A 26,199-nucleotide genomic window follows, 5' to 3' on the forward strand; every position below is an offset into this window, starting at 1 on the left:
AAGGTGGGTGTGAGGTGTGGACAGGAGAAACATCTCCTTAGCCACGAAAAGGCAACTGGGAATGGGTTGAGAAAAGATACCTGGTGTCCTAAGGACTTCTATCTTATTTAGAGGTGGGTTTTTTTCCCCTGAAAACAGAAGAAATGCCACTACTTCAGCATGTATCACAGTGATTTATTTACGTGTCTCCTTCATTAGACCATGAACTCCTAAGAAACATGTTATATCTATTCATTTGTATCGCCAATGTCTAGAAAATGGTAAGCATACTATAAATGTTGAATAAATGAGTGAGTGAGTAAATCTTGTGTTTGGAGGTAAGTAAAGCCAGACAAGAAAGAGTTGAGGGTTTATATTGAAAAGAATTAGATGATAAGTTTGGCTCATAAACTGGATACCAACCATGTCCATGGCCCCTGCTGAGAGCAGTCTGAAATGCTTTCTTATACAAAGGGACTATGGCAGCACCATGCAACCTGTCACATGCCTGGCCACAGCTGATGAGATCAGAGGTAAAAACTTGTCCCACAAGGGCAGCCCATCAATATGCAGCCAGTGATTTCTGAGGTGTCCTGGCCTAAAAGCTGTGTCGAAAGAGGGACAGTGGCAATCTGCTAAACTGATGGAGATGGTTTTTCTGGGGATTTGAAGTGCAGAGACAAGGACCTGGGCTGTTGGGTGCAGAGCAGACGTGGAAACACAGACAGCAGGGAGAAGAGAGGGGAAGCTGAATGGAGGTAATGTATCCCTGATCCCCCGCGATGAGATGATTAGATAATGTGGCTGCTGGAACTGCCCTTGGTCTCAGGTGACATCCCAATTTTCATCTCTAGAGCTGACACGATGCCACATTTCTTGTTTTTCCAATAAGGCTGAGTCATTTGGCTTTTCCTGGGCTCCTGGGAGGTCCAGCCATATAGCCTCTATCTTCTTTACTTCCACCTATAGCCATACAATATCTTCTCCTCTTTATAACTTGAGCCAGTTTGAAACTCAAATCTTACTACCAAAACAGAGTAACTTATATGGACTGATAAAGTGGGGGTCAGACTGTAGAGGGTCTTGAATGTTAGGTTCAGAAGTACGGACATGATCCTGTGGACAAAAGGGAGCCTTTGGGGAACAGAATTCATCTGGGCGTGGAAATTTGGAACTGACAGCTCACTCATCTTGGGCTTCATGCGTCCCCTAATGTATGTTTTGCCCTTTCCTTTTTGAATTCTATGTTATCTGCTGGAAAAGACAGAGGTAAAAAAGAAGGGTTCAGTTCTTTTTTTCTTTCTTTCTCTTCCTTCTTTCCTTTCATCAGTTAATATCATACCATCTTCCCCTAATCAATGAGCCTTCCTCTAAATATAGTTTTTAAAAAGCACTTTTGGTGTCTTTAGCACATTTCACAAGTCTTTAAGATTTAGCCTTCTTGACATTATTCTTATAATCTCATTATAACCTTCTAATTTGCCTTTCATTGCTGATATTCTTTGTATTTATCGATACATTCTTCGTAGATACAAACTTATTAGGGTCCCTGTGTGGGTAAATGATCCTCTCGAGATATATCTCCATATTCATGTCACAGGCGAGAGTTTGTCATTGTAGGCGGAAAACTAAACTTTTCAAGAATTTCCATCTCACGTGAGCTATATTCCTCTTAAGAGTCTCAGAAACAGAATTACGCCCAACTTTTATCTCAACTGTTGAGATTCTACTTTTCTTGGTCTAAAGTGCCTATCTGACAAGCCCAGTGTTCTCTTTCTGCACAAGACATAATTTAGTTCAGCTAAGGCTCCAGTCCCTTGCATTATCACTTAATTCTCTTTTGTTAAGAAGAATTAAGTCCAGTTTATCTCATAGCTTCTTTCACTTTCAGAGATAAAATTAACAGTTTAAAAAAGTGTATTCTCAATATAATTAGTCATTGGGAAATGCAAACTGAAACCACAATGAGATACCACTTCACACCTTCCAGAATGGCCATAGCAAAAAGAGACGATAACAAGTCTTGGAGAGATGTAGAGAAGTCAAAACTCTTATACATTGTTGGTGGGAATGTAAAATGGTACAGCCACTTTGGAAAACCATTTGGCAGTTGCCCAAAAAGTTAAACGAAGAGTCACTATTTGACCCAGCCATTCCATTCCCAGGGATATACGTAAGAGAATTGAAAACACAGATTCACACCAAAAAACGTACACAAAGGTTCACAGAACATTATTCACAGTAGCTAAAAATTGGAAACAACTCAAATGTCCACCAACTGATGAATGGATAAATAAAATGTGGTATATCCATAGAATGGAATAGTATTCAGTCATGAAAAGAAATGAAGTACTGATACATGTTACAACATGGATGAATCTTGAAAACATTATGCTAAGTGGAAGAAGCCAGACACAAAAGACCACATATTATATGACTCCATGATTCCATTTATATGAAATGTCCAGAGCAGGCAAATCCACAGAGACAGAAAGATCAGTGGTTGCCAGGGGCTGAGGGGAGTGGGAATGGGGAGCGGCTGCTAATGAGTACGGAGTTTGTTTTTGGGGTGATAAAAATGGTCTGGAACTAGATAGTGGCAATAGTTGCACAATCTTGTGAATATACTAAAAACCACTGAATTCTAAAAAATGAAAAACAGAATTTTTTAAGGTTTTGCTTTTAGAAGAAATGGAGTTCTTCTAGAAGTCAAGATTATTAAGCTTTCCTATCACCATGCACCTTGACCCGTTATAAATTTTGAAACCTACAATAGGAAAATATCATTTGTATTGTACTAACTGGATTCTCTACAGCCTATCACAAGAAGAAGATTTTGTTTTCCTCTTATCCTTACCCAAATTCTCTTTATCTTATTTTTATACTTACATTTGTGAATTGCTATATAGAAAGCACCTTTTGATATTCTGTGTTTCTTCTCCTTGATGTGTTTCTTTGGAGCAGAGTATAATAATTCAGTATACTCTATGGCCTGGTTCAATCATGAGGTCCACTATATTTACTCCCTTGTGGTTTCAGGTCAATTTGATTTCCATTTCAAATTCATTTTATTGGTTATAAAGATTAAAACCAAAGATGGCTGGTTAAAGGACGCCTCTGCGAAGGGGGAGTGGGGTGGAGCGGGAGGCTGTTGCCTTTCATCAGAAGCTCCTCAGCTGGATTTGTTACCCTGTGGATATTCTAATAGCAAATAGCTCTGAGACTCAGAACCTGATAGATGGGAGAGTGAAACCCCATTAACAGAAACAGTTAAGAGGGAGAGAGAACAGACAGAGCCAAAGTAAAATAATTATATTAAATATAGATTTGGGGGGGGGGTTGTTCAAATCTATCCAAATTTCTTTTTTTTCTTATGTTCACAAATGTTTGTGGCCTCCCTTCAATGCATACGAAACAGTCAGGTAAGAGAATAAAGTGTGCCCTTTGGGATCTTGCTGGCTCATACAGGAGACAACAGTGTACACAGATCACTGGAGAGCAGGATGATGCACATCCAGTGCCTTTAGGGTCCTAGAGACAACAGGGCTGCAGTGCAGGGATGGGCCAGACCAGATTCTGGCATGCAGGCAGGGTCACAGAGGAGGCGGCACTGAGGTGGAGAGGTGGGCTCCTTTTAAAAAGTACAGATTAGAGGGAAGGGAAGAATATTCTAGGCAGACAAATGGTATAGAAAAGGTATAGAGACAAGGAAGTATATGATGTATCGCTCAGAGGGTAAGAAAATACATCCATTTAGCTGGGGCATAAAATGTGCATAAATGAATGACTGAAGATAAAGCTGGGAGGTAAGGTGGTGCCACTGTAGAAGCTGTTGAGCATTAGCCTAGAGGCACAGGAGAAGCACTGAGGTTTTTGAGCTAGGTGGTAATACGACCAAAGCGGTGTTTTAAAAATGAATGGCAACTCAAGAACAGACAAGGGAGAAAGGAAAGTCTCTTCAATAAATGGTGTTGGGAACGCTGGACAGCCACATGCAAAAGAATGAAAGCAGACCATTATCTTGCACCATACATAAAAATTAACTCAAAATGGATTAAAGACTTGAATGTAAGACTGGAAACCATAAAACTCCTGGAAGAAAATATAGGCAGTATGCTCTCTGACATTGGTCTTAGCAGTATCTTTTCAAATACCATGTCTACTCAGGCAAGGGAAACAAAAGAAAAAATAAACAAATGTGACTACATCAGACTAAAAAGCTTGTGCAAGGCAAAGGAAACCATGAACAAAATGAAAAGACAACTCACCAACTGGGAGGAAGTAATTGAAAAACATACATCCCACAAGGGGTTAACTTCCAAAATATATAAAGAACTCATACAACTCAACAAGAAAAAAACAAACAACCTGATCAAAACATGGGCAGAGGAGATGAACAGACATTTTTCCAAAGAAGATAGACAGACGGCCAACAGGCACATGAAAAGATGTTCAACATCACTAATATTAGGGAAATGCAAATCAAAACTACAATGAGATATCACCTTACACCTGTCAGAATGGTTATAATTAACAAGATAAAATATAACAAATGTTGGGGAGGATATGGAGAAAAGGGAACTCTCATACATTGCTGGTGGGAATGCAAACTAGTACAGCCACTATGGAAAACAGTATGGAGATTTCTCAAAAAAATAAAAATAGAAACACCATATGATTCACTATCCCCCTACTGGGTATCTATCCAAAGAGCATGAAATCAACAATACAAAGAGATTTATGCATCCCTATGTTCATTACAGCATTATTCACAATAGCCAGGACGTGGAAGCAACCCAAGTGCCCTGTTATGGATGAATGGATAGAGAAGATGTGGTACACACACACACACACACACACACACACACACACACACACACACAATGGAATACTACTCAGCCATAAAAAAGACAAAGTTGTCCCATTTGTAACAACATGGATGGACATTGAGGGTATTATATAATAAGCCAGACAGACAAAGACAAATATTGCATGCTTTCACTCAGATGTGGAAGATAAACAAATACATGGATAAAGAGAACAGATTAATGGTTACCAGAGGGGAAGGGGGCTGGAGGTGGGTGGAAGGGGTACAGGGGCACATATGTAAGCTGATGGATAAAAATTAGACTACTAGTGGTGAGCACGATGCAGTCTATACAGAAACTGATAAATAAGAACGTACACTCAAAATTACACAATGTTATAAACTGTTACGATCTCAAAAAAATAATTGGGAAAAAAAAAAAAAAAAGAATGGTAGTGAAGAGCAAGACAGACTGAAGGGAAGGAAAGACCAAAAGCATGGAACCCAATTAGGAAGCTACTACAGCTCAGGGTGGTAATAATGTGAGTGGAGAAAAGGAAGAAGACAGGAGGAAGATGGTAAAGGAAGGTTGGATTAAATTGACTACATAGTTCTCCACATTTTCACTTTAGTTATGGACAGAGTATGATCCTCAGAGGTTCTGGGTATCTGCTATGATCCATCCTCTGTGGATAGGAACACCAGGGGATCTGATACTCCTCAGCCTGTTAATGGTTCATTATTGACACTATTTGGAGAGGGCCAGATAGACATAAAGTGGGTAATTCAAAGCCATTTTCATTTGGATTTGAAAAGGGTTCTGTGCCTCTGCCACCTCCCTAGTGCTGTTTGCTCTAGCTGGTATTGAAATGACTCTCTTATCTGAACTCACAGATTCTCACACCCAAAAGCTCCAAGAATGCAGAGGAGACCTCCCCACTATCAAGAGTTCACAGCGTAGGAATCATAAAGTAGATAACCACGTCTGAAATATCAGCTCCGGAATGAGGCTAAGAGCCTAATTTTGTCACAGCAAACTAGAGGAACATTTGCTGCAGTGCCAGAGGGATCTCTGGGTAGGATGGGCATTAACATGTTCCTCCCTTGACTCCCACAAAGCAGCTCTCACCCTGGGAAGAGCATCTGCTATGTATGGAAGTGATGCCAAGACAGGCTCCGCCAGGGCAGGAAGCCCAGTGTGAGGGACAAGGACGCTACAAAGAGGGAGCTGAGACAGACTGGACTTTCATTCAAACCCAAGGGTCCTCAAATCAAATCCTGGCTGTGAAAACAGATGAAAATGAGATTTCCTCCTCTTATAGCACTCTCTGTCGCAGTGTAAACAGGGGTGTGAGGGTGTGTGGTATGTGCAACAGTGCACGTTTTGCTCCCCAGAGACCCTAGCCTGGCTCATTTGTGGGTCTGAGGCCAGATGGAAGCAGTCAGCTCAGGAAATAAACTCACCTGCTTCTTGAACCCACCCACAGCCATTGGCCTTCCCATGAGGCGGGCTCCCAAGCCATTCAAATTTCAAGAATATGTGGCTAGGTGCAGATGTTCACATATGCCATCTGTATTTCACATGAATACGTTTATTTGGCTTGGAAGAATACAGCAGATTCCAGAACCTGGAGCATGAAGACAGTATTTGGAAGCCCAGTGTATAGGAGCCAACTTCCTGTATACAGATGGTCTACCCAGCACCTGTAATTCCTTGGGTATTCAGGTTTCAAAGGAAACCATCCTACCTGTGCTTCCCCCTTGCCACTGTGGTCAAGCATTTCTGTGAACAGACGCTGCTCTCCCTTCTGCAGTGTGAACCTGGCCAGAGTGGGGAGTGCTGCGTGGATTTAGGGAGGGCTCCAGGATGCTTCCTACCTTGGCAGGCACCCTGAATTCCCCATATTCTTTCAGCAGTTCCTGAGTCTCCTCTGTGGTCTCTCCAGTGGAGGTATGTGTTGAGAGGTAATATTCACCTGTTTCTTGGATCCAGTCCAGTGCCTGTGGGAGGAAAGAACCCATCCAGTGCTCCAAAAGCCAGATGTCAGTAGGAAGACATGCCACGCTACAATGAAGGTTTGTGGTTTGGGACAGTGTGATGGACCCAGGAAATGCTGGCACAATTCGATCAGTATGTACTTGGAAGTTGATTTTATGAATGAGCCCTCCCCCGTTAGACTTGGAACATCCCACCAGCAAAGAGAGTGTCTTGTCCATTAGACTGGGGACTCTCCCATCCCAGGCCCAGTATCATCCATGATATAGGGGCAATCTGCACCCAGCATCTCCTCCCAACTCCTGGTACCAAACTCTGAACAGAGAGCTTGGTAAAGGCTGAAGGTCTGGCAAGTGACAGCCTGTTCTCCTTTCTCTCTTCATCCCACCTCCCATCTCTGATCTGTCTGCTGCTATGACCCTCTTCTGGATGCTTGAAAGTCCTAGTCATCTGGGCTCCTGTGTAGTCCCCAGAACCAAGGCAAAGCCAGGAAAGCTCTGAACACACCTGCTTAGCGCTCCGCTCAAACACCACGTATTGCTGGCACTGGTCTAACCGCCGCTTCTTCAAGGTCCAGAAGTGCAGGACGCGATTCTCCCTCTGTAAGAGCTCACTTAAGATGGCTGCAGGGCAGAGGAGACGAGTGCTGGTCAATGGAAGGCCCTGAACAAATGTGACCAGCCGCTTCCGCCCAGCATCCCAGGTGCCAGATAAGCATGACCTTCCAGCCTCCCCATAGGACTAATCCAGGCATCAGAGGCAAGGGAGCAAAAACTTGGTCCAGAGAGAATTTGCAAGAGGGGAGCAAGATTGGGGAGCCTGGGGTGACAGCCTGTTGATGAGGCTCCACGAATTAAGGGAGGAAGAGTATGCTCCCAGGGGGACTTAAAAGCGATCCTGATTTTCTTAGTCCCTGACGGTGAGAGACCTTAGGAAGTGTCAGTCCCTAAAATAAATAACTCAGTGGAAGAGTGAACGGACTTGACGGGAATCCCGGCCATCCCTGAGGAGTTCCAGGAGAGGAACAGTGGCGTGAGGACTGGCGTAATTGCATGGATACCCTGCGTCACGTGCCACGCTCTCTGCCCCGTACAAGAGGCTGTGCACAGCACCTTCACAGCCGACCCTCAATTTTAAAACTTCTAAATCGTGGGCCTAGGGATGCTGTGTTGGAATCCTGTCTCTAGGCCCAAACTTCCAGGTTGTTTGGATCTGATCATAAGAAAAGCTGAAAGTTGTTCTGGCATTACTTCTAATGATGGTAAGTGCGAGGATACGCAGGAGGCACGCAGCACCACAGTGGGCCGTGGCAGGTGTTGGTCCATGTCATGTCCCTCCCTCCTTCTCCTGCTGTTCCAGCAGCAGCTGGCTACATGGATAGATTTCCTAAGTGTTTTAATAGTATGTTCTATGCTTGAAGCAATCACATTCCTTTTGTATTATATCTACCTCCTACTTTCTGCTATGTTACTAATAAAATACAAAATAGTGATATAAAAATTAATATTTATTAAGCACTCACTATATGGCAGGCTGGTATTTTCACAATACCCCATGAGGCATGCACCATTATTATCTCCATTTTACAGATGAAGAAACCGAGGCTGAGAGATGATAGGTAACTTGCCCAGCGACATTCAGACAGGAAATGGTGGAGATCTTTGACTTCAAAGTCTGAGTCCTTAGCCATCTGGTCTCCTGAGATACAGGGGCTGTAAAGCACAAGTTACTGTGCTTTACAAAAAGGGTACAACCCAAATTGCACTGCTTGTACTTAGAAGGTTTTGCTGATTTTGTGTACTTTTAATGCCCCTAGAAGTTCGGCTCTCTAAGGACAGAATCTGTCTCTCCTCCCTGAGGCTGAGAGCTTTTAAGGGTCCCAATTATTCACTTTTATGATATCTATGCCTTTATCTTGTAGCCTTTTAATTTCTCCTCAAAGAGACAAAGTGTTCTTCCTCAACCCTGACCTAGGGCTTGGCCACGTGACTTGCTTTAGCAAACAGGTTGTTAACAGATATGACACAAGCAGGGGCTTGAAACGTGCTTGTGCACTCAACCTTGCCATCACCACTATAAGAAGTTCTCCTGGGTAACCGCTGTCCCTTCAACCGAGGTCCCAGAATTAATACACACGGAGCAGACAAGAACCCAGCCTGCAGTGAAGGAGCCAAGCCAACCAGACTCACAGCCTGAAGCAGAACGGCACTGCTGAGCCCAGCCAAGAGAGCTGATCCCCAGCCAACCCACAGTCACTTGAACAATAAATGCTTACAATTGTACGCCACTGGGTTTTTTGGTTGTTATGCAGCAATAATTGTGCCTGCAATAAAAACTTAAAATAAGTGGCACTGGCTTTGGGTCCAGGCAGGTGGAAAGGAAATGGATATAGGAGAGAGTGTAGGTCCCTGCTCAGGTGGAAGCTTCAATTGAACAAAGACGAATGAGAATGTGGGTTTCCTTTAGTCTCTCTCTCCCCTAGTCAGACCGTTGCTCATTGCAGCTCCTTCTACGGTGGCTGAGAGAATCAACCCACATCAGGCAAAAATCCTAGAGAACTTCAGGTTGCATTTTTCCCCCTTCTTGAAAGCTTTCCTGTGGGCAACCAACTGCCCTCCCCCTCATTATCCTGCTCTCTCTGGGTTCCTGGCACTCCTAGCACTGAGGTGTAGGTGGGGCGTGCGCTCTCTCAGCAGGCAGCTGCCACCTGCCTGCATTCGGAAGTCAGAACATATGCTTTGAAACATGCAAGAACGTGAGGGAGACAGAATACCAGCTACCCACAGGGTCCCTCGATCACAAATAGGGTAGCACGTTTAAAAAGGGAAGCCGACTTCTCTCTTCTCTGTAGGGAACTTTGATTCCTAAGCTTCATTCTTCCCAGTGGCCTCTGATCTCCCCACCTCATGAGCTCTCTGAGCAGGAAGGGGGCTTTTCCTAAAGCCGATCAGCGCCTCCCAGTGTCCACTCCGTAGCTCCCCAAGCCTGTTTCCACCCCTCACGCCAAGTCAGTTTTGGTTCTGTCCCTAGCCTCCGTCTCCAGGGTTGTATTTCTCTGCTGTGTCAAGATGACATTTGTTAAATTCTTCAGCCACTCAAAGGCTAATTTCTGTATGGTCCAGAGTAAGTGGTTCCACTGATAATAAATTAAGCTTCATGTGGTCAGCTAATAAGGAATTTTTTTTTTTGAGGAAGATCAGCCCAGAGCTTACATCCACTGCCAATCCTCCTCTTTTTGCTGAGGAAGATTAGCCCTGAGCTAACATCTGTGCCAGTATTCCTTTACTTTATATGTGGGACGCCTGCCAAAGCATGGCTTGATAAGCGGTGCATAGGTCCATGCCGGGATCCGAACCGGTGAACCTCAGGCTGCCAAAGCGGAGCACATGAACTTAACTGCTGTGCCACCAGGCCAGTCCCTAACAAGCAATTTCTAAAGGTTACTGATTTTTTCATACAATTAAGTCTAATTAAAGTCTTATAGAATTCAGAGAGATATTAAAGATTATCTAGACCAGTCTACTTATCTAAATTTTACGTACACACAAATCACCTGGTTGGGGTGGGATGGGGAGAGCTCTCACCAAAATGCAGGTTCTGACTCAGTAGGTTAAGGTGGGGCCTGAGAGTCTGTGTTTCTTACAAGCTCCCAAGAGACGTCAGTGCTGCTGATCCGGGGACCACATTTTGAGTAGCAAGAGATTAGATGCCCTCCTTCACTTTTAAGTAAGAAAGCCAAAGTATTAAGCAATAAGTAATAAAGCCAGGATTAGAACGTGGTTTCATGGTTCTCAGTCCATGTCTCATTCCCAGGCTGTAAGATACCCTAGTCTTGTGCAGTTTCAATATGTTAGCCACATTTGGCTACTTACATTCAATTTAAGTAATATAAATAGAAGTAAAAATTTAGTTTCTCAGTTTCACTAGCCACATTACAAGTGCTCAAGAGCCACATGTGACTAGTGGCTACTATACTGCACAGTGTAGATCTAGACCATTTCTGTTACTTTAGAACATTCTATTAGACAGTGCTGCCCTAGACTCCAAGATAAATGAGAAAGTTTGGGGAAATTTTATTCTCATTTTTCCATTGCAGATCTTGATGCAGGTTAAAAAATCATGCGTCACCATTGCCCATTCCATCCCACATCAAACTTTTTCTTATCCAAGGAGAAGACACAGGAAATCTGAGATTGCTTGAAGACCAGACACACAGCCTCTGGTCAGTGCTGCTGAAGCAGGTGGTGGCCGGCAGGTCTCGCACTGACCTTTCACTTGCTGCTCAGGTCCTCGGGTGTGGCTGGCCGCACTGGGCATGCTGACGTTGTTCCTGTGGATGTACTTGAGAAACACCTCCGCGTTCCGCCGCGCCAGAGTGCAGGCCTGAGGGAGACAGAGGTGTGAAACACCCCCACACGAAAGTACTGGTCCAGCAGGTGCAGGGGATCCAAGGTACCAGAGAAGGGGTGCTGGGTAATGAGGCTTCCTGAGCTCTGGGTGAGCTGAGCCCTGGAGGCCACTTCTGGCTAATGGACACTCCAATTCCAATGCAGGAGGCTCGCCCTTTTACTGAGTAAAGAATTACTCCTCGTGCCTCTCCCCTTTCCATCACAGATAAAAACCAGAAACCAACCATCCCTTGACGACTCTCTGTTGATTTGGTATTACTAACGTTCACTCTCAGGCTGGTTTTTCTCTGCCACCAGCGTGCGTCTTACATGCCCACTGGTGTAAGCCACTTTGACGTTAGTCTAATTTAGACTTAAGAAAGCAACTTTAGTAAGTAAATCTATTAACCGTTCCAAATATAAATGGAAGTTATCCACATTTTAAAAACTTATTTAGCCATCAAATCCATCCCCATCTCGATAACACTAATAAATATCCTATTGCTCAGAAATATCGATCTATAAAAAAAAATTAGAGCCATTATACTACCTCCTTTAAGACTCACAATAGCAGAGGGTGACAGAGAGGACAGGTCTGTCCCATGCTGCTGAACCCATGGAGGAGACCGAGGCCCAGAAAGGGCAGGAATCAGGAAGCAAGGCAAGGTTAGAATCTAGATCTACTGACACAGTATTACCAGTTTCTCTCAAGACCACAGGTTTTCTGAATCTTTTTAAAAAGCAGGGGTGTTTTTTTTTCCTGATTGTAGAAGCAATACATGCTAGTCCACTAATTTGTAATCCACAGTTTTCAGAATTAAATTATCGCTAGACAAAACTGTCATATTTTAAAACCTTTTTACACTTAGCATCCGACTCTACAAATTATACAGTAAAAAATTATTTGAAATGTTGCATTAGCAACAATGGCTTCTGGGAGCTCTGGTACAAGACGGATGGTGAGCCCATCCATTCTGAGGCCCCTGAATTCAACAGCTGGATGGTGGTCCCAAGCTAAGGATCCAAATAGAACAACTAAGATTGCATACAGATGAAGAGCCCGATGCTTCGTCCACTGAGCACACAGTTCCCACTACAATAGGGGCTTTCTCAACTATGGTTCTAGGCACACATGAACAACATCAGACCAGAACATTTTCTTTTTTCCTTCTTCAAAGGAAACATTTAATTTTATGAAGAAATATCTTTATACCTCTATTTAAAATCTTTGATATGCTCTACTTAAATTGTTCAGTTAAAACTTTGTTTTGTAATAGGGAAGATTTTAAAAATCATCTTAAGCCCTGTAGAGAAGAATTTCTCTTTAATCTGATTAGCAGGAGCTGAGGGTTCTGATCAAAGGCAGGTGCAGATACCAGATAGAAGGGAGGAGGGCAAAGGGAGGCATCTTTAGAAAAGAATGAGACGGAAACTCAAAGAGGTGGTCAAGTAGAGAAAATCCCTCACAAAAGAGAGGTGGTTAATTACGGAATTGTGAAAAGTCAGTGGCAACATGTCAAGGTATAACAATTCTCTTTTGTACTTTCAGCAGCCTGAGACGAAGCAGAACATGAAGGCAAGGAATTTGAGAGTAAATGGAGCCTTCAGATAAGTTTTAACACAGAGGATGCTGTCAGAGGAGATCAAAGGCTGGAGGAAAGAGGCTGAGGGGGACTTCCCACACCAGCTGAGAGCCTGTTCCCAGCAGGACCGTGCTTCCTCCTTGGGAAGCCAGGGCTTCATTAAAAACAAAACAAACAAAATAAGGTGTTTCTCTCTTCATTCAGCAGAGTAAACAGTGTTACATTTATTAGCAATTGATAATTGTTAGATGGATAAATAAAGCGTCAATTTATTTCTTTAATTCTTGCCCTAAATTTTGCGTCATCCATTTATAAAAGATTTATTCTAATATGTTTTATATCTAGGCTTACATATTTAAATTAAAACATATTTTTATAAACCAAACATAACAGTGAAAGTATGTATTTTTCTCAATTAACGTCAATGGGATATCAGAGTCTTTGAACATGGCATCAGTAGTAACGGTGTATCCTAATTGCCTAATTATACAAAAAGTGCTGAGAGAAATGATGTTTGAAGTGTAACCTTTCAACCTTTCAGATTAACCAGCCAATACTTTCTCTACAAATGTCTCCCTTTAGATAAGAAGCTAGGAAAAATAGGGGTATGGGAAGCCCATATGAAGCACAGTGCATGTGTGTGTGTGTGTGTGTGTGTGTGTGAGAGAGAGAGAGAGAGAGAGAGAGAGAAGAAGAAGAAGAAGAAGAGGAGGAGGAGAAGGAGAGAGGAGGGAGGGAGGCAGAAGGCAGATGAAAGAACAAGGCTAAAGTCCCAGACCTTGGCTGACAATGTGCTCTGACCTTAAGAAAGGCCTCTTTTTGTTCCAAGTGTTTACTGATGAGCGGAATGACATGGTCGATCTCTGCCGCTGGCCCCAGTTTATCTCGTCCACCACACCAGTCCTCATCTCTCCGGTACTCTTGCTCTAAGCTCTCCAGGACACTACAAACCTAATGAATCGTGGAAGAAAAGACTCAGTAAATGAACAGGTCAGGAAGTTTTCTATGAGGACCTTCAGCCAAGAGAACTCTGCACAGGTGTCATTTTTCATTCGAAGTTCATTTTGTAGATTTAGGGTATGCAGTGCCCCGGGACATCTCAGAGAAGTCCAGGAGGCAGAGAGAATCCAGCATCTGGGGCTTGGGAAACAGATTATGACTGAGATGTGGACTTTGGAACCATCTTCTGACAGTCAATGGCTGAAGGCTGCAGCTATGGGGGTTGATGATATCACCTAGGGATAACAAGTAGAGTAAGAAAAGAAGAGAAACTAGTAATTTTAGGGGTTTCAAAGTGTTTTTATATATTATATTGTTATAACCTTACAATAATGTGAATTAGGTACAACAGGAAAATGAAGTTTGGAGAAGATATCAGGGTTGCCCAACCACCTGTACTCGCTCTACAGGAAGCAGCCTTAAGCAGAGGGAAAAGAGGAAGTCGCCTATGTTGTGTGACCTATGGGCCATAAATGAATGCTGTCTTTCCCCTCTCTAGGGAAAAATATCCCAGCTACAACATCTCAAGGTACTACCACAAGGCAATGCCATCTCCAGGCCTTCTAGTGGAAAACGTACATTTCCTTCAGAGGGACAACAAATTTGTGTTAACCTAAAAGATAGTTAAGAAGCTTTTCAGTTCTAAAAATGCTGAAAGGCTATGCTCTAAGTGACCTTACAAATGAACTCACAAGAGAGCCAAAGGCATTTCAAATAGGTCTTGGAGGGAAAATTAGGTCGGGTTGCAACAGTAGGAGACCCAGGGCAGCCTAGTGTCAGGGCCTAGGAAAGGATGCAGAACACAGACACTCATATTCCTATACTTTCCTTTAACAGGCTTTGATGTCTTGCTTGGGTATGGCAGCAGGGGGGAGCAACTATACCTATCTGTGGCCTCCTCTGTCTGCGAAAGTCATCCTTTCTGATGAAGGGTGTGGCACTAGATAGGGCACTTACTGAGTTAAGAACTGAGCTGAAAGATGTCCTAGGCAGAATACCCCCATAGCCAATATGCTTCCCACGTCATCCTGTCCCTGGACTCTAGCTGACTTCTCTAGCACCACACACCTCTATGCAAGGCATGAAAGCATGCAGAGGACTCACATCTTGAGAAAAAACAGATTACACACATGCAAAAACTGTAAGAAAAAGAGTACTTGACACCTGTCCTATGATAGTATTGGACTTTAAACCAATCAATCTGGGAGCTAGAAGAAATGAAAAGATTATCAAGCATAAATCCTTCAACAGGCAAAGAAACAGAAATCTAGAGAGATAAAGTGACCTTTGGCAAGGTCAGTTCAGGGTCCAATTTTCTGACTCTTTATCTAGTACTCTGTCCCTTTCAGCATCTTGATCCATTTCAAATTAAAATTTGTATATGATATTAGACAGGGATTAAGCCTTTTTTTTTTCATATGGCTATTCAGTTGTCCAGCATCATCTTTGAAAAAATTTCCTTTACTTATTGAATTGCTTTGTCAAAAATCAACTGACTCATATATATATATATGTGGGTCTACTTCTGAAACCTCTAATCTGTTCCATTGTGTCTATCCTGACACAAATACTATTCTGTCTTGATCATTGCAGCCTTAGAGTAAGTCTCAAAATCAGGCAGTGTAACTCCTCCAACTTTGTTCTTCCTTTTCAAGATTGTTTTGGCTATTCTAGGTTCTTTGCATTTCCATATAAATCTTAGAATCAATGTATAAATTCCCACAAAACAGCTTGCTGAGATTTGATTGGGATTGTGATGAATTTACCGATCAACTGGGGAAGCGCTCTACCATCTTAGTCTGCTGCTCCCACTTCCATGGCCATCAAAGGCATTGTCTCTCTAAAACAACAGAAGAGAGGACTGGGAGAAGCTGTGGAGATTGGAACACTGGCTGCAGGGCCCTCTGACAGGCATGTTACATTTGCCCTGAGATGGACTTTCCCACGCTCCCTATAAGTCACCCAGAGGAGACTGTTTCTCTGATCTATTTCTACCAGGAAACTATTCAAATGAGGAAAGTATTTTACACTGAAAAAATTACTCCTGTTTTAAACCTCTATTTCATGAAAAGAATCTCCTAACAGTATCCAGATCATTTAGAAATCCTCTTAGCCCTTGTGCATAGTGCCGTGCAGATGTAATAGCAATGGGTCTGCATCTTTATGGCCCTGTTGTATGCATCTCCTGCCTTTTCTCCCACAGCTGCACCATCCTACCGGTTAGGCTCAGAGTTTTCCAGTGACAGAGAGCAGTGTTTCCCCCATTAGACTGGGAGGCCCATGAGTGAAAGAGCTGTATGTTTTTCAAGGAATGGGTAGTGCCTGATTGTGTTAGATTAGATTATGTTCAGCAAATTGTCACTCTCCTCTCCCAACCTTCACAGGAGTCATATACTTCTCTGCCTCACTGATGTTGGCTTGGCCAGGTGATTTGTTTTGGCCAAAAGGATTTTAGAGCATATGACACAAGCAGAGCCTTGAAATGCACTTGTATAGTACATTTTGGGCTCTTGCACTCCTGCCCTTCACTATAAATGTGCCTCATGTAGCTGCTGGTCAAGGAGGATGAGAGACATGGGAAAAGATGTAGACCCAATCTGCAGCTTGGAGCCTGGTTCTATGAAGCCCAGCCAAGATCAGCTGAACTCCAGATACTTAAGCAAAAAAGAAATGCTTACTGTCTTATACCACTGAGTTTTGGGATGATTTGTTACACGGCATTATTGTAGTAACAGCTGACTGATACACCACTTAAATCTGGCATTCAGCATATACCCACCCAATTCCCACTTTGACACCTAGATCCAATGAGTTTGAGAAATTTATAAGAAACAAATCACATAGCCTGATTCTCTAATAGAAATGATTTATAAGGAAGCCAACTATAGTGTTTCCATAATTCATTCTTCTACTCTCAAAGGTTAACACTGAGAGGACTGGCTTCTTGACGAGGTAGATACTACAGATTTGCAATGTGAGGCAGAAAGTAACCCTCCAACAATCTCAGCCCCACATATCCCATAGCCCTTTCTCGCACCTGTTCGGAAGTTTTGTAAAAGGCCACAGAGGCATTGACCAGTTTTAGCCGGTCTTCCATCTTCAGCATCAGCTGCTGCCAGTGGAGGGCCACCTTCTCAGCACATTCCCGGATGGCCTCTGCATCATAGTGGCCGGCCTGGAGCAGCGCCTCGGCTTTCTGCTGTACCTGCAGGGCACTCTGGTGCGTCTTCTGCAAGGAAGTGGCATGAAAGAGGGACTGGGCACAAGGGGAGGAGAGAGAGGTCCGTGGGAACGACCCAGGCGTGGTATGGGAGGGGGTGGAGCGAGGCGTGAGTGGAAAGATGCAGAAAAGTTAAAGAGCTTTAAATGACTGATTCAAACATTTTGTCACGATGATTAACACATCATTGTTTTTAAATCATATTTTTAAAAAATCATACATTTTCATTAACTAATAGCTCAGGTCCCTAACCCCTGCCCCCACTCCTTTCTCTTCTACTTGTATTGCTCAGTTTTAAAGACTTTTCAGGTTCGGTGGTAGAGAAACAGCAGTTGTGTATAAATCTGCCCCCTGATTGGTTCATACAATAGTTAAATTTCCTTTTTAAATCTAATCATAAAATTGTTCATCATCATGAGTTTTCATAGGAGGTTATTGTTCAGTCCCATTTTACAGAACAAATAAACACAGCACATAAAAAAATCCCCATGTAACACAAATCTCAGCCAACAATGCAATCATTTTAAACAGTAATAATCAGCTGAAAAGGATTCTAGTAGAATAAATTTGGCAGGTTAATAAAGCAGAAGAGCACCACCCCTTGGTTACCTCACCAAGGGAACAGAGCAGGACAGAAGATAATTCTGTTCAACACACAATCCCCACATGATGACACTATTTATGTTTGCCTTTATGATAATATATATATTATAGAAAGTTTATTTTCTTATTCAGGCTAAACGTGTTTTGCATTCTTTGAGTTCACATTAGCTGTAAGAGGTGGGGAGACCAGGCTGGAGGACTGGGTGGCAGGGAGAGAGCCAAATGGGATTAAAATTTATTAAAACAAAGGGCTGATGTGGATGAGCCATATGACTTCAAAGAAGTAATGTAATCCCAACCTCAACTGCAGGGATCATTTCAATCCAGTGGCATAGCACCATCGGCCTTTGCACATTTAGGAAAGCATAGCTCAGCTGGCAGTGAAAACGGGCAGCTAGAAGCCCAGTAACTTACTCCAGAATTCTTTCTGCCCTTCTTCTTGGGCAGCAGTCCTGGGACAGTTCCCAAGAGCGAATCCACTCAGCACTCCCTGTGTGTGAGTACAATCTTGCACCTTTTCACCCCTATCTTGCCCTTCATCCTCATCCCTGATGGAAGTCTACACAGTACTATATATTTTTCCCAGTCTATCAACCACCTCCTGGCTTCCCTTCCTGCTCTCCTGAATCTGCACTCAGTGTTAGCTAGGTTAGCATGACCTCCTCCAGGAACCTAGAATCCTTTATTCCCTTGCTTTGCCACTGAGTCAGCCTTCAATCCCGATGACCACATCAGCCTTTGGGTTCCTGATTGCTGAATGCAGCTAGGAAAAGTAAACTAATGGGCAGAAATGCTCCACTAAAAATCCCTGGTTCCTTTCTCTGTTTGACTTATTGGTATCATTTTCTCTTCCTGTCTCCTAAGTGTAGAAATATCCCAAGGTCCATTCTTGGTTTTTGTTCACTTCTGCAGAGGTCTCTTGGTTTCTATTATCTCTTTCTTGTAAATGACTCCCAATTGATATCTCTCGTCTTACTCGTCTTACATTTGACCCTTATCTCTGTCTTTGGATGTGAGGGTGAGCTGCCTGCCACACCTCTCACCTAGGGCAGTGGAACTCATTCGGTTGATCTAGCTGTCTGCCCCATGTTAGTCACTTACAAAGATGCATTCTCAGTAAAAGAAGTGAAAGATCTTCCTAGAGAGGGGAGCAACCCTTGCCAATGAATGCAAATGGCTTTAATGCCCTTTCAGATCCTCCACCTTCCACCCAGACAGCTCCTCAAATTTCTCACCTAAAACTAATCTCCTTCTCCCTCTAAGACAGTCTTCCCACTGCAGTCTACCATTCTGTTGATGGTGCACTCCTCGCTGCCACCCTGGATTACAATCTCATCATCATCCTTGCCTGCTGTGCCTCACCCTGAGTCCCAGTCTAGCCCTTACCACTTCACACCTAGACTACTGTGGTGGTCACCTAACTAGTCTTCTGGCCTTCCATTTCTAATCCATCAAACCCATCCCTTACATTTCTGACAGACTAATTCTCTGTAATAGGAAGTGCCTGGATTAAGTGACTTCTAACATCCTTTCCAGCTCTAAAACTCTAATTTTGTGCTGTAAACATCACTCCCTTCTCTCAATTCAAAAGCCCTCAGTGGTTCCCCCATTGCTGTGAAATTGAGTCTAAACTTTAGAGGATGTCATTAAAAGCCCCTCACAATGTGGTTCAATTACTTCCATAACATTATCACCTACTACTCCCTCACAAAAACCCTTTGAATACACATGCACTTTCTTGTTTTTGTTACCTTCATTCCTCCTGCCTTTAATGAACACCCCTTACACTCTCCCCATCTATGTTCCAGTCTTCCTTTGAGACTCAGCTCAAGTCCGACCTCCTTCAAAGAGGCCTTTCCAGACAGCCTGAGACTCACTAAAAACTACCCTTTTCTGAACTCCTATATCACTCATCTAATCTTGGCTGATTCTCCATACTTAGACTGTGAAACTCTCAAGGTAAGGACTCTTAAAAAATCACTTTAATAGCTGTCATTTAACCAAGGTGCTAGGCACTGTGCTTATGCATATTTTTTCCTAGTACTCATGACATTACAACAAGGTGGTTATTATTATTCCCACTTCACAGATTAAGAAACTGAAGCTCAGTCTGGTTAAGTGACTTGCCCAAAAATGAACAACCAAGGAAGTGATGAAACCAGGAATAAGATTCAGGTTTGACCTTATTTCCAAACTTATTCCTTTCCACTACGTCACACCATATCATTTTATTTCTAGCACTTGGGATCGTATCTACAGTTTCCCATTCAGAGGAAGCATCCACCAAACGAACATTAGTGATTATGATTATCTGGCCTCTCCTCAATATATGAAACTAGCATATAATTGTCATCGTAAACCCGTTATTACGTCTTTTTCTCTGAGAGTGGAGAAGCAACTTTAATTTTCCTCTAATGTTTGCTATGTAATAAATCTCTTCCTTATTCTGAAACTTATTATCATCTAATAGTGCAGGAAACCCCTTTCCTCTTTAATTTCCAAAATGATAAACCCTTATGCCTATGACATAATCTTCGCTTTGCTAAGCTTGAGTCATTATTTTGCATTTATCTCTACTCTCTGTTATCTAATCCTATTGAGTGCTATATCTTTAAGACGTGGATTATCAAGGATGCTATTATTTAGTAGCAATACATGGAAGAAAACTGAACCAAATCAACTCAATTTACTATCCGGTTTTAACTACTATTTCTGCCATTATGCTTATGCTTAGGAGGATTTCAAATAAAAATGGATTTCAAAATTGAGCTGGTCTCTATGATGTTTCTAGTTCTTGAAGACACATCAGCCACAGTGTCATGGATACTAACAAATAATAATCCAGGTTTATTGATAAAACTATGCTTCTGGGTGTTGTGTACTGCTCTCCATTCTGAATAAAAACATTCTGGGGAAAGTTTTCCTGAAACCAAGGCTACATCAGGTAAAAATTCTGACCTTCTTTGGGGAGACCAAAACCTTCAAACTGATGAGGACACCCATCCAAGCCAGGGTGAGCAAGCATCTGGGTTTGCCCATAATAGTACTAGTATATGCCTATTTTTCTGGCTTAGTTATTAATAATTCCCTCCTTCACTCTTAAAAGTGTCTCAGTTTTAACAATAAATTATATGATCATCCTTCTTATAACTATTTTATTTTCCCTTCTGGAACCAAGGTTTCTTTCCTAGGGCCCACGAAGTCAAATTATGTTCCCCATCAGCAATCACGGTAAAGGCCTCTAGTAACACCATCAAAATGGTTAAGCCAAACCAGACTAGTTCGGTTCCCTTTCAAACTGCTTAAATCTTCCCTGACATATTTTCCCTCAATGCAGAACCTGGTCTAAACTGACAGATTTAGAGAGAAGCACAAGGCTGCCTGGAGAAGGAGCATATGTTGAAATTCTGGTTCTATTCTCTTCATTATTCTAGCCATGCTGTAGATCCTGCCTACCTTCCATTCCCAAGAACTTCCAGAAATCCCATCTGCTCCGTCATGACCTCTTGAGACCCCGACATAAACTCTTTAGGGACCTGTATCTCAACATCAATTCCAAGAATATTTTATCAAGTTGCACTCATGTAATTAAGAGACAAAGATGCTTAGTGAGCCTCTATTCTGTAAGGATGCAACAGCATCTAATACAAATTAAGACACACTGAATATGCAAGTCATGTGGAATCTAGTGATTTCAATAGCATTGCTAATGCATTTACCCACTATTTTCCATCAGCTCATTGAGGTGTTCAAGACACTCGGTCTTACTTGCTCAACATTTGATTAAGGGATTGAAAATGTGATTACCCAACAGGGCAGATAAACTTTCACCTTCAAGATAAACAAGGAGGAGGTATGGCAAAGAGCTATCTTCTCTCTGCCTAGCATCCCTCACAGCTTCATGCCATGCCTTTAGACTGACTTCTCAACTTTCCTTTTCTCCTTTGCTCCCTCTCTATGGGGCCTTGACCATTGTCTGCCTGATTCTTGATTGTAAGCCCAGTCCTGATTTTTACTTTACAGTGAATATATCCTCATGCTCTCATATTTGGGTGTGCCAGTAAAACACAAGAGACAGCTAATGATAATAGAAGTTCTCTCCTCTGGTTAGTTTTTCTTAGAAAATGATTTTCCCATATTGTGTGTAGAATATACAGTTTATTTTTAAATCTCAACCCCACACAATACTCTGGTACTAGCAATGGTTCCTAAGAAGATATCAGGCATCTTATAGAGACGTGTCATTCAGGTCAATGCTATATTTACACATACCAGACGGCTTCTGGAAAATTAAATTGCTGAAATTGATCAATACTAGTTTAAAAATGTCTAACAATCAGTTGGATTACTGTATTAAAGATAGACTTATTGGCATGGACAGTTAAAATTTTATCATTGTTGCGTAAAATTCTCATTAACAATTACTTTTTTTAGTAGACGATAACACTTTTGCATTTCTTACACACTCAGAAATGGGTTGACTTTTACACTGAACCATATGTAATGAATTTTTTTGAAGTTTCACTCTTTATCTCTTTTCCCATTGGTACTGAACTTATTTTTATTTTTAATATAGTTCCCATGTCCTATTTCCCCATACCACTCTAAAGCAATCAGCTCAAGTCTCTTTGGGAAGGAGAGTGCTCTAGCAGAAAGGACAATTAAAGGTATTATTTAAAGCAAGTCAAAATTTATATGAGATTATCATAAGTGGAGTTTTATTTTAAAATAGCCTTTAAAACAAGTCTCAGTTGGTGAACTTTGGGTTTCAGTGTATTCTTTAAATAAGACTTCCATCAGCATTATTGAACGACTACTTTCCATGAAGCGAACTACCTAGTGTGATCTGCTCCAGGGCTCATTGTTCGCGTTAAAGGCAGAATCTGACAATGGAATCTAAATGTTACACATAAACCAAATATTTAAACATGGAATCCTAACTTACTAATGACTTTTGTACTTGTTTATCCTGATTTCTGAGTGATTGTCAATTGGAAGTGACTTCTAACCTTTTAGCTTTTCATTTCTCACATGTTGCATAGTTCATAATGTATAAAAAACTCAATGTACCTGAGGCCTTGAATGTTAAAGGTACCAATGAGCAAGAAAGATCCACGTTTGTAGTGTGAATACTTGTCTTCTAATATCAGGCCTCCTTGGGGTGATGAACCCCTGTATTTGCTGCTTCATCAATTCCTCGGTAATAAGGAGGCAACCTGGACCATTTCACTAGAATGAGTAAGGGCTTCACGACATAAAAGAATGCCCACTTCTTGAGGAATCATCCTGCCTGAGGTGCAGAGCAGAAACGGGAAGGGAGGACAGTGTAGCCAGATTTGGGTGTTACCTCGATGGCCAGTTGGAACTGCTCGTGCTCCCGCTGCAGCTGCTCTGCTTCAGACAAAGAGCTGGCATTGACCAGGCTGGCGTTGAGCATTGACTCCCCATTGCGGATCCATCCCAGGACCTAGGGAATTGGGACAAAAAGGTAGGTGAATGGTCTTTGCAGCTTCCCTAGAGCTGTTGCCTTCTCTGATGGATCCATCAATCAGAGAGCTTGCTATCTTCTACACACATTTGGACAGAGGACGGGAAGGGTCTGCACAATTAAAATAGTCATCTTCCTCCTACAATCACAGCAAGAAGAATAAAATATCTAGGAAGAAATTTAACCAAGGAGGTGAAAGACTTATACACTGAAAACTCTAAGACATTATTGAAAGAAATTGAAGATTACAAAGAAATGTAAAGACATTCCACGCACATGGATTGGAAATAAACATAGTTAAAATGATCATATTACCTAAGGAAATCTACAGATTCAATGCAATCCCAATCAGAATCTCAATGACATTCTTCACAGAAACAGAAGAAAGAATCCTAAAAGTTATGTGTAAAAACAAAAGACCCTGAATAGCCAAAGAAATTCTGAGAAAAAGAATGCAGCTGGAAGCATCACAAGTCCTGACTTCAAAATATACTGCAAAGCTATAGTAACCATGACAGCACAGCACTGGCACAAAAACAGACACACAGATCAATGGAACAGAACTGAAAGTGAAAAATAAAACCAAACATCTATGGACAGCTAATCTTCCACAAAGGAGCCAAAACCACGCAATGGAAAAAGGAAAGTCTCTTCAATAAATGGTGTTGGGAAAACTGGATAGCCAGATGTAAAAGAATGAAAGCAGACCATTATCTTGCACCATACACAAAAATTAACTCAAAATGGATTAAAGACTTGAATGTAAGACCTGAAACCATAAAACCCCTAGAAGAAAATACAGGTGGTACACTCTTTGACACTGGTCTTCGCAGCATCTTTTCAAATACCATGTCTACTCAGGCAAGGGAAACAAAAGAAAAAATAAACAAATTGAACTATGTCTGACAAAAAGCTTGTGCAAGGCAAAGGAAACCATGAACAAAATGAAAAGACAACTCACCAACTGGGAGAAAATATTTGCAAATCATATTTCTGACAAGGGGTTAATTGCAAAAATATAGAAATAACTCATACAACTCAACAACAAGAAAACAAACAACCTGATCAAAAAACGGGCAAAGGAGATGAACAGACACTTTTCCAAAGAAGATATACAGATGGCCAACAGGCACCTGAAAAGATGTTCAACATCACTAATATTAGGGAAATGCAAATCAAAACTACAATGAGATATCACCTTACACTTGTCAGAATGGTTATAATTAACAAGATAAAATATAACAAATGTTGGAGAGGATATGGAGAAAAGGGAACTCTCATACACTGCTAGTGGGAATGCAAACTAGTACAGCCACTATGGAAAACAGTATGGAGATTTCTCAAAAAAATAAAAATAGAAATACCATATGATTCACTATCCCCCTACTGGGTATCTATCCAAAGTACATGAAATCAACAATATAAAGAGATTTATGTACCCCTATGTTCACTGTAGCATTAGTCACAATAGCCAAGATGTGGAAGCAACCCAAGTGCCCTGCTACAGATGAATGGATAAAGAAGGTGTGGTATATATACACAACGGAATACTATTCAGCCATAAAAAAAAGACATATTCGTTCCATTTGCAACAACATGGACGGACCTTGAGGGTATTATGTTAAGCGAAATAAGCCAGACAGAGAAAGACAAACACGGTATGATTTCACTCATAGGTGGAAGACAAACAAACACATGGATAAAGAGAACAGATTACTGGCTACCAGAGGGGAAAGGGGCTGGGGGGTGGGCGGAAGGATTAAAGGGGCACATATGTATGGTGATGGATAAAAACTAGACTATCGTTGGTGACCACGATGCACTATACAGAAACTGATATATAATAATGTACAGCTGAAATTACAGTTATAAACCAATGTGACCTCAATAAAATAATTTAAGGAAAGAAAATGGTCATCTCCCCAATCTTAATCTGGCACCCTGTACCATAAGGCACAATTATAAGTACCATCCTCATTTCCAGCTTCATATATTCTTTCCTACCCTTGTCACCCATCTGCCCCATTTCCTTACCCACTTAATTTAGAGATTACTTTATCTGATTGCATTGTATGTACATTTCTGAAGTTCCTTCAGGAACACAGAATAGTATAAGTAAATAAATTCCATCTGTTGGTATCCTTTCCTTTAATTAAGGCCAAGTACAAATATCAACAGCTTCCTGAAATCGTCCATACCTTATCACTTCCGTTAGAAATCATCTTTTCATCACCTAGCACAACCATACCATTTTGTAGGTACCACTTTTGTGGCACTCACCACACACTGCTTTGTTCAGCTCTTTCAACCTACGTTTCATTTCCCTGCTTAGAATGTAAACTTCTGGAAAACTAGAGTAATATAACAGTCATATTTTAATCTGATAAAGTACCTAGCATAGTACCTCGCACATGATGGGTATGTAGTAATGTTTTTGAAAGAGTGAACGATCATCTATGGCGAATACCCGAGTCACACCTGAGCAGTGGGTCTAACCTCCTATGCCTTGCAAAATAGCCAAGAGTAGATAGGTTTGAGCATTGATAGGTAAACAACCCAAAGGAATAGGGAAAGAGAAAGAGAACAAGCAAAATAGCATGAATAATCCGTACACTGGATCTTTAGAAAAAGAGAGATTAAGTTATAATTGATTTAAATTATTTACAGTCTATGGCTAGGCTGGGTAAAATTTCTAGGTAACCTTAATTAGTACTGGTGAAAAGGAAACTCAGCTAGAGAGTACTAGACTAGAAGGAGAAACAGCTGATACTATCTAGACAGTTCTAGGTGAAATGGAGATGTGGCAATTATTCAGCTAATAGAGTCAAGCACAAATAAACTGGAAGAATTAGGCCTTGAAAATCTACCTTGTGTCTGGTCGCCAGAAAATTGCCACATATTTTTTTTATTAGGCAATCTGAGAGTTTGCTTGGAGAGAAAAGAAAAAGTCTTCTGAAATTTCAAGATTAGTAAATACCATCCATCTGTTATCTCAAGGCAAAGCAGAAGACATCCAATCTGTTTTAGATTTTTTTCGGATTTTTTTTCTCCTCTCAAGTTCTTCATGCTAAACAATTAGAAAAATATTAAGCCTGGTCTCCTATTCCATAACCCTCATAGGCATTTCTCAAAGTTC

At 41.6% G+C, this 26,199-nt stretch overlaps 1 protein-coding gene across 43 annotated transcripts in view; it reads right to left on the reverse strand.

Annotated features, from left to right (window-relative positions):
- Positions 1–26,199, reverse strand: part of KALRN (kalirin RhoGEF kinase) — a 635,442-nt gene that overhangs the window by 247,606 nt on the left and 361,637 nt on the right. For 30 of the 43 annotated variants that reach the window (XM_070583665.1, XM_070583666.1, XM_070583675.1 and 27 more), the window contains 6 exons: positions 22,923–23,042; positions 16,790–17,008; positions 13,555–13,704; positions 11,051–11,165; positions 7,290–7,405; positions 6,665–6,787 (listed from right to left, as the gene is read on the reverse strand). In XM_070583665.1, the coding sequence (XP_070439766.1) occupies positions 6,665–6,787; positions 7,290–7,405; positions 11,051–11,165; positions 13,555–13,704; positions 16,790–17,008; positions 22,923–23,042 (843 nt within the window). The remainder of the gene's footprint in view (positions 1–6,664; positions 6,788–7,289; positions 7,406–11,050; positions 11,166–13,554; positions 13,705–16,789; positions 17,009–22,922; positions 23,043–26,199) is intronic. The other 13 variants (XM_070583679.1, XM_070583671.1, XM_070583673.1 and 10 more) reach the window with 1 other exon arrangement.

Source organism: Equus przewalskii, chromosome 18, assembly GCF_037783145.1.
Source record: "Equus przewalskii isolate Varuska chromosome 18, EquPr2, whole genome shotgun sequence".
In the NCBI taxonomy this organism is placed as follows: domain Eukaryota; kingdom Metazoa; phylum Chordata; class Mammalia; order Perissodactyla; family Equidae; genus Equus; species Equus przewalskii.